At 35.3% G+C, this 9,815-nt stretch overlaps 1 protein-coding gene across 1 annotated transcript; it reads right to left on the bottom strand.

Annotated features, from left to right (window-relative positions):
• Window positions 1-570: 570 nt before the first annotated feature.
• LOC145784190 (uncharacterized) lies at window positions 571-8,247 on the bottom strand. The gene is made up of 3 exons (XM_082595956.1): window positions 7,548-8,247; window positions 5,835-5,998; window positions 571-2,794 (listed from the first exon to the last, which is right to left on the bottom strand). Exons 1-3 carry the CDS (start codon window positions 8,136-8,138, stop codon window positions 2,233-2,235), a joined length of 1,317 nt encoding a protein of 438 aa, XP_082452082.1. The 5' UTR covers window positions 8,139-8,247; the 3' UTR covers window positions 571-2,232.
• Between the last annotated feature and the right edge of the window lie 1,568 nt (window positions 8,248-9,815).

Here is a 9,815-nt window from a genome sequence, read left to right as displayed (position 1 = left end):
TGTAGAGCAGTCCTTAGAATGCATTGGTAAAGCGCACATCACGAGAGTCGAACCAGCACCGCCTGATCTTGAAGCTTCTTACTTTACGAAGCCACACGCTAATTAACTGAGCTATCAGGACGGACTAGTACTACATCTTCATTTTTGACACACTTTTGTGCATTTTGTATCATCATCAATTATTAGGCTATATGTTTTTATTTCGACTAAATACTTTCTCACAATCACAATCTAAGATACTCAGTGTTTAACTAATCGTTTTCCAATATGCCTTTGCAAACTATTTTTTTTTTTATTAAACTATTGATTTAATTGTTCTATTTTAAGTAATTCTTTTTTATGTTGAATTTACAAAACAAACTTACAAAAACCTTGCAGTTTTTCTTAATTATCGTTCTTGATCAAGCTATGGGTTAATTTGTGGTCTGGATTCTTTCCTTGCTTCACTTTCTCAAGGCAAAAGTTACCAGAGACACTGTGTCTTACAACTTATGCTATAACGTAGCAATTCTTTGTTGATCTTGCTATACATATGACTGGTTTCCGGTATACGTTAATACCTGGTTATACTTTTGAATCATAGTTTATTGTACGATTACTATAAAGAAAAATCACAAACAACGAATGCAAACAAATAAGTGAGCGAGCATTGAAAAGGATCCGACGAATCAACACATCACCTGGTCAAAGCATTGCTTTCCTCCTTTGGTCATATATTATAACATCAGAATAATGAAAAAGCGATTTTAAGAAGGAACAAAAAGCTTTAAAAGGAATGAATTTCATGAATAAATTTCAATTAAAAGTTTTGATTGGAATAATTGCTGTTGGTTTTTTAAAACTCTTTTCCTAATACTTTAAATATACACATCCTTTAGACAAGAGCCTTACTGGTGGTTTCAGTTGTAACATCATAAAAACATAAATTGTTTTTCGTGTAATATGATAAAAAAGTTCAAGTACAAGTAACACAACAATAGTAGAACATGCGGTAGAACGGAACAGTATGGCTAAATGTGGGAACTAAGTAACTAATGTAATGATATTTAACACAACTTTGTCTATTTCAGATAACTAAGCAAACAATTACTTAGATCAGCCTTGGTGAAAGGGTCATTACCAATTTAAAGTAACATTTTTATGTGTTAGTTGAGCAATAATTGGTGCATGAAATTTAATCTTTCTATGCTCCCTAGTATTCTAACAAACTTTTTAAACTTTTTTGAGAGGGAGGTACACCATAAGATTATTTTTCAGGAAAAGACAAAATTGCAAAACACCAAATGGTGCAACGTAAAGGAATGACAAAAATAATAAAGCTTGAATTAGAAAGGTTTCGTCAGAACGGTTTGATTTTTCTTGTCAACAAATTAAACTAAGCTTTGTGTCATTGTTAACTCTAATGTCCACACCAAGTTATAAAAATAATTAAACTTTTCCTACTGCCAAATGCATAAAAGTTTCAAGCTTTGCTATCTGTCTCGAGTGGTCCAGTAGTTTGATTGCGTTTGCAGCATAAAACTTGTAGAATAATCCAGCTCGCAAATACGAAAAGCTACTAAATAATATATGAAAGTTACAGTGAAGATAACAGCATATGGCTCCAGCGAGACTAATACACAGTTAACGTCTAACATGTGTGACGTCACCGCTATGCAACAAAGCGTTGAAAACAACGAACGTGCAGTAGAAAATGCTGTGGAATGGAATTATAGAATGCATCCCAAAACAGAAAAATAATCACTTGTCAAAGTAAGTCAAAAGTTGAGACCTAATGTTATTATGGCCCATATTAGGCTACAACATAGGCTCCCAACATGCGGTCAATGTTTTCCTTGTGGCACGTTAAAGCCAGCCAAGTTAAGAAGCATAATGAAATATGGCAGCTTGGGTAAAACTCTGTGGTACATTCACAGGTTTTACTTAGAAAATAGTTTTTAGAGCAAATTCTCTCTTTTAAAAACTTAGAAAGAGCAAAAATGAACAACTATTAGTTGGGAATCTCTAGCTGTAACATATGATCACCACAATAGCATTAAGATAATGAGCCATATGTTTCCATGATTTTGCAAAATCCACAATTATTTTTTTCTACGATTGGTCATGGTCAAAGCTGGGTCCAAAAACAAAATTTAGAAAAGAAATACAACATTGTTTAAATAATTTTCTAAACTGGTCACCTGATCATATTACGTGAGCAAAGTTTATGATTGGTGGGTTTTCATTTCGCGATCACGTTCCCATCTCTACTGCGTTGCTGGGAATTCCATGTTGCATCATGGATTCTTGCATGCTGACCGGGGGGTGAGACACTGGGACCATGTGATGCCCGATCTGTCCGGGATGTGGAGCATACTGCATCTCTTGATGCTGTAGAGAGGGCATGTGACTGCTATGTGGGGTATCTGCCATTGTATACTGTCCAGGGATACTTCCGCTGGCCCTGTGATGGGCGAGTGAGTGTTGATCTTGAAGAGTGCTCATGATCATGCTCTGTGATGGAATAATGGGAGGTTGATTGTGATGAAGATGTAGAGGATGATGCGACGGATGAGGAGGAGTGTGAGCATGGGGATGATGGTGCATAATTTGGTCTTGGTGCTGATGTAACACTTGAGGATGTTGCATTTGTGACATTCCTTCGACACCGGGTTTGCTTTCTATGCCTTCGCCGGAAAGCGAAGATCCGTGTCCCGCTGAACTCATCCCATCCATCCCGGCCTGTTGAAGCGGCGGGGTATTGATTCCGGATGGAGGGATGGACATGCCACTCTGTGATAAGTCGCTGCCATCTCTGAAAAGAAATATTTAAAGTTAAACGGAATCATAGAGAACATCCAACAAGCACAGTGCTGATATCTGAACAAGAGGAATAGTGTAACAAAAGAAATACATTATTACATCAATGCTTTAAAAAAAATAAAATACTTCTCTTTTAAACGTTTTCTGGGCTGGTTTAAGATTACAAAGATTGAAATATTTTTATTGATTTGGAAACGTTTATGAAAATATCCTCATTGTTACCGGCAGGTAAGCAAAGCAACGAATTATGCACTCTATAAAAACAAAATGGCGGCCAAGATTCAAGATGGACGTAGGTTGACAGTCTATGCCGCTGTTTGAAAAATGATGGGAAATACCAAAATGGTTTTACGTTAAATGTTGGTTGCTTACTTACAGCAGTAGATTTTGAACTTTTCATGTTTATTTTCTATGATTTAATAATGATAGCATTTGTATAAAGCCACAGCCAGAGCAAAAACCGTGCTTTGAAACGTTTTCTATGATCTTGGCGAACAAAACTGATGCATTAAATTACTTAAATTGGCAAAACACAAATTTTTCCATCGAGTCTTCAATTCATTTAAATTTTCTGTTTCCGGCACAAACAGGTAAAAATTTGCAATGTACTTCTAATGGTAATTTGTAACAGATATGAAAAGTTGATTTTTCGAAATTTTTCTTTCTCTTGCAAACTATTTTTTAAACAAAACTCAAGTATCCTCATCTTCAACTGGGTCAAAATAACTTCGAGCACATCCCAGACAGTAAAATCTGTCATTTGTACATTACATTGGTCTGCAGACGTTGAATTAATGTAAAAATGACAGATTTTACTGTCTGGGATCGTTGGGTAGGTGGTCGTAGCCGGAGTTGTGTTTTCTTCATCTTTATTTTTGCCCAGGGATTATTTTTGCATATTCGTGTTGCTCTATCAGCACTTGTTCCATTGAGACTGATTGATTTAATAGAGAACCGATAAACGTTCAGGGCAGTTCGAATGCCTTTGAGACCAAAACTTATCTCAATTGCTCGTTGAGGAAACCGAACCTTTTATATTAACAAATGAAAGAAGAATAGGTATTATGGATAAGTGTTCATGGAGTCAGAAGTTTCCTGTATAATTTAATTAGGAATCAGACTTGCAATGCGATATAAATTTTCCATCAATACTTGGTAAAAACGCAAATTATGACCTTGCCTACACTCAAAAACTTTAAAGCAAGAATCGCGTTGTTAGCCTACATAACTTTTTACAATGTTAAAAAGAATTAAACATTTTGGTCTGTTATAGTTATTTTTTTGACTAAAGCTGACTTATATATCTTTTGGTTTCATTCACTATTTTTTAAATGGTTTTATCTTTTGGTGAAATATCTCATTGAATTTCATAAATTTTTTGTTACTTGATAAGGGCTAACGTGTGTATGGCCGAAAACGTTTGTAGCTTATAATTTATGTTCAATTTTAATGGATTATGTTAAATGCCGTGTGGTTGCTTGGTTGTATATGTCTGTGGATGAAGAAAGTGACCTCTTTACCAAAATTGTATAATTTCATTAATCCCCTAAAAGGCGAATTTATACCAAATGAAAAGCTTAGTTATCATCAACCACTCCTGATTAAATATGTGTGAGATGCAATAGCCTCTTGGTAAACTCCCAGCAACCACTTTTGTACACTCGCGATCGAAAGTTAAAACCGAAAATAGAAATTTCATTGTGGGATGACATTGCAGCAACAACAATTTTGAAGTTCTTTATATGGATAGTTTTACTGTATTTAAAATAAAGAGAAACAATTAGTTGAGAATGTGGATGCAAGATAGTTTTGTATACTGTATTTTTAAACAATATTAAAATTGTTGAAGTAAACTTAAAAACACTGGTAAGTTGCAACAAGGTTAAGAAAAAAGGCCCAAACATCTGCAATGTTTTAAAACATTGCAATGACAGAGTTATAGCTCATTTGAATATGCAGTACGGTATTTGCTATTTCATTTTAAACTGCGCAAGTAAACTGATGATTGGTTATAAATAATTGTTTTTCAGACTTGTCTGAAACAACTTTAAATGTTTACATGTCAAAAATTTTACAATGAATATTTGAAATTATGAAACTGTAAAATCATAGGCATTCTCAGCACAGGTTCATCTCACTTGAACGCGGAACATGTGTTGGGCAGCAAAGTTAACTCTGACGCTTTATTTCACTTATGTTTTTAGCTAGCATGTATCAATGTGAAAATACAGTATCCCTATGTGCGGCTTCAATATGGTTGGCCTAGGAAACCGGATCTCTTAAATACGAGCCTAGGTGACCTGTATGGCCTGCTCAACCATGACAAAAATCTGTGACTTGTAAACAAGCGTATGGGAAACAGGCATCTTATTTTCATTATGGAAAATGATAACTTGTGCAAGACAAATTGTTTATTTTTGGTGCATTACGCTTCTTTGCAAGTAATGACATTAAATAACTATCAAAATTTAATTTGTAAGAAGTCGTTTTCTTTTTCAAAAACAAGAAACAGGAGCAGTTGTAAATAATTTGCGATTATTTAGTTTCAAGACTATAATTTTTTCCAGCCTGATTACGATGAACCGGAAACGAGGCATCAGCCACTTTTCCATGATACCCATTCCCGTGTTTATTTCTTGAAGTGGTTCTTGATGCCTTACGTCAAATTTTTTAAATTTTGCGCTTTCTAGCCAAAGTGTACTTCTTTAAACTGCATTATTCTGCTTTGTATGGCTCAGAGTCGTTATAAGTTGTTGATATATTTTTGCCTTGGTGATGTCTTTTTCATCTTTTTTTTCAACACGAACAAATGTAATGCACTATTTTTCAAAAGTTAGATATAATGCGTTGAACCTATTCTTGAACTTTTGATTCTATTGAAAGCACAACATAAATTGCTCACCGCTACATTAAAACAAAATTTGACTTTATAAGCAAATTTTTTAGTAGTTAAATGAAAAAAATGAAGTAACGGAAGTAAGAATGTAGGCGGGAGGTAACAATAGGAGAATAATATCATTTTTCCCACTCACCTTTCTTTTGCTTCAGCAGCTCTGTCTCTTTGTCTTCTGTTTTTGAACCAGTTGCTGACTTGGGTGACAGTTAGACCCGTTCCTTCTGCTAACTCCCTCTTTTCACGAGGCGAAGGGTAGGGGTTATGTGTGTACCAATCTCTTAAAACGGCCCGTGATTTTTCCTATAAATAAATAGGTCAATAAAATTTAAACAGAAATAAAGACAACTTTCAGAAAAATGTGGTAAATCGTAAAAAAATATTTCAAAAAATTTTGTGATATAAAACTGCAACAACAGACTTAAAAAGTACATCATAAATACGTGTTTTAAGAATAAAAAATCAGAGAAATGACTTTTAATTTTTTTTAAATGTTACAGCAGGTAGCGTTTCTATATTGTTTGGGCTAATTTGTCATGCGGCATTTGTCAATGTGTTGATATTTTTGAACAAAATATTCAAATATTTTACCGGCTTCGGCATGTTTTGTGGCCACGGTCTTGTGTGGAACGACCTTTTCCTTTGTTAACGTTTTCTATTGATTTTAGTCTTGATTCAATATTCGGAAATTCTATTCCCATATTTGTATATTTGCATCGGCTTTGGTACAAATTATATTGAAAGGTTTCAATAATTCTATCAAATTAATATTAAACTAAAGCTTTGGTAGAGAGTTTGCTTTGTTGAACCATAGAGAAATAAAACATTTCTCTAATTTTTCAGTTTAAACATTTCAGTTTAATATTAGAGAAATGAGAAATAAAACATTTCTCATTTCTCTAATATTAAACTTGTATCTATAATTTATACCAAATTTGCATTATATTTTCTTTAAACGAGATCGCTTAATATTTTTGTTGAGTTTGGAATAAAAAGTTTATTTTGAAAAGTTAGCATTGTAGATTAAAAATTGATGAAATAATTTTTATATTTTTCCCAACGTAATGTGTAAAATTGTCCTGAAAACTAACTCTACAAAAGCGGTATGTTTTGAAATTGTAAATTTGCACAGCATTGACACCTTTGCCTTCAATGCTATTGAAGTTGATCTAACCTATAGGCTCTGCAGGGCCGTTGAGAGAACATTTTAGGCCCGGCACCAATGAGATCCTCTGGCCTCAAATCAAGATTGTAAGAAAAACTAATTGTATCCAAAAATACGCTGTGTTTTTTTCAAGTTTTTGGGCCCTAAATTATCCTGGGCCTGGGTCCAAAAGCACCTCCATAGACCCCCCTGTCAACGCTACTGGGTGTCTTCAAAATTTGTGCGTAGCCTCAGCCAGAATGATAGATAAACGTATGTTAAACACTTAGTGGGGCTGTTGATTTGGCTAAAGATTATTATGTGAACAAACACATTATCGCTTGAAATGTTCTCAAGTAGCTTTAGTTGAGGTTTGCTTTGTTAAAAATCATTTTTTGTTAATCAAAATCGGTGAATTCAATCAACTGTGTATATTTTTCATGTGTTAATGCTGTTTCCAGAAGCTTGTCGACGATATATTTCCTAGCAAGTTATGCTAAGCTGGTAACTTTATTTAAAGTATTAGGCTTTCCCACCACACCGTGTGGCACTGGCACCCTCATCATGGCTGTACATTAATTTACTTACAATTTCAAGAGTTTTTATGTTTCAATTTATTCTTTATATTATTTACATTGACTTCATGCGTTTATACTTGATATTTGTATTGTACTGGAAATATCTTTAAAATACACAATCAAAGTTTACCTTGAAGCAGTAACTCGTTTCTTCACCATCCCAAATCGATCGAGGAAGGGGAAACTTTCGCCGTACCCGATACTTTCCTACGGCCCCTAAGGGCCGCCCCCGTAACTTCTCCGCTTCGATGTAATGTGACTTGAGCCAGAGCTGTTGGAGTTTTGGGTGATTATGTTCGGAAAAGTTATTGCCCTCAATGATCTTATACAACTCCCGGAAATTTCCTCGGTGAAAAGCCACGACCGCTTTGGCTTTGAGAACGCTCTCGTTCTTGTGGAGATGCTCGCATCCGGGAAGAGACCAAAGGAACCGAGCTAATCGTTCTATATTTCCTCCTTGTTGTAACACCTCGCACACACAGGCAACTTGTTCTTGTGTGAAGCCAAAAGTGAGGCCCGACTGATTTTGTGAAGTTGACGGGGGAACGGCGCCCGACATCCCGCCATACGATGACATCATCCCGGGGTTAATTTGAGTGCTTGGTCCGGTCGAAGCAGAAAAGTGAGCTGCTGCAGCAGCGGCGGCCACAGCGGAGTTGTGTTGCTGGACAACCTGCGGAATCATAGCAGGATAAGGATTGATTGCTAAAGCAGCGGCCATAACCTGCTGCTCTTCAAGGAAAGTCTTATTCTCTGTCACTTGCAGATTTCAGATATCACAAAATCAAACTTAGTAATTCGAATAACAGGAAAAGTGTTTACTAGCTTGAATCACCTGATGCAAACAAAATAGTTTTGAATAATGTTTATAGACAATTCTACTCATAACAACAGTCGTACAAACAATTAAACTTAAAATCCAACAAACCCCCAACGCTATCGATCACAAAGTCGTGCGTTTCGTTGAAAATTTTGCCAGTTCATGATATACAGTAAGTTGCAGCTTTTTGTCATATTGCAGCTTAATGTAATAAATTGAGTTTATCTATGAACTACAATAAAAAAACATGAAACAATTTTCGCCCAGAACTGTGCCCAAGTTGGATTGCAATTTCAAAAATATTCTACAACTCTCTTATGTGATGGTTGATCATCTGTTTCTGAATAGTTAGGCTGCATTACAATTTAAGAATTGTTCAAATAACTGCAGGGTTATTGTGCTTTGTCGCTTTACTGAGCATCTCGCGGTCCAGAAGCAGCTTCTTTATGGTGTTGCATCTAACTTTCAACTTTTTAAGGCTGACGCTTTGCCTTAAATTTCTAATTCTTATAACCTGAGATTACAACGATTGCTACAATTTTTAGTTTGTCCAGTTGAGTAAATATTTTTCCTTTCTGATCAGACCAATTCAAGTGATAGGCCAACTACAGTACTAAATAATATAACTTCATTTCCTTCTTACTAAAATGTATTTTGCAAGTGCTTTTAAAGCCGTCCGCTAACTGACAACATTACTGCTTATTTACTTTCACAAGTCTGACACTTCACTGATTAAACACAACCTGTACGACGACAGGTGGTACAGACAACTGTATCTCGTCGGCTGTTTCGGGCGGCTTATGTGGAAAGCGAGAGAAAAAATAACAAGCTGCGAAATGGGCCTGATCGCAAGGCTACCAAATCTCCATGTCGTAGTTTATTTAGCTAAAGACGCTTGCATTCAGATAAAATAAAATGGAGAAAAGTTGGCATTTTTGTTTGATTTTTACAGTGACGAGAAAATTGTCTTTGATGTTAAAAAGATCAATTACTTTTCTACGCAACACAAAACTACAGTGGCTTATGCTTTATTGAATTTGAGTTAAGCATTGTTTGAATGTTGTTGCCACTGCCTTTCATCTAAACCAGTGCTTCTTAAACTATTTCAGTTTTTTTCACCCCTATAGCGTCTATCTCCAGATTTCATTCACCCTTGTCTTTGCATCCCTTGTCAAACAATAAAAAATATTGAAATTTATAAAAACCAATTAGTTTTGATTAAAAAATGAAAAACTTAGAATTGATTTTGTTTTTGGAAATTCTCACCTGTTCACTGAACAGGTTGAACACCCGGAAAAGCTACCCTGCTCGCAAGCTGTCATCCATTTCTGACGGTTCACCCTTATTCACCCCTTTTGGTTGGTTCACCCCTGCAAAAATTGTATTCACCCTGGGGTGAACCATTCACCTGTTTAAGAAACAATGATCTAAACATGTACCTTCGCAATTTGCGTAAAAAAATGACAATAATAAAAATGGCACCTTAGCCAATATCAGTTGCTACTGAACATCATTTTTAAAGTGACAGGTTTTGTTACAACAACAGTTGCTCGTTCTTTCAAATAGCTTTATTTTTTA

This window comes from Aplidium turbinatum, chromosome 15, assembly GCF_918807975.1.
Source record: "Aplidium turbinatum chromosome 15, kaAplTurb1.1, whole genome shotgun sequence".
NCBI lineage: Eukaryota > Metazoa > Chordata > Ascidiacea > Aplousobranchia > Polyclinidae > Aplidium > Aplidium turbinatum.
Note: the sequence above shows the minus strand (reverse complement) of the source record. Positions and strands in the feature narration are given on the sequence as shown.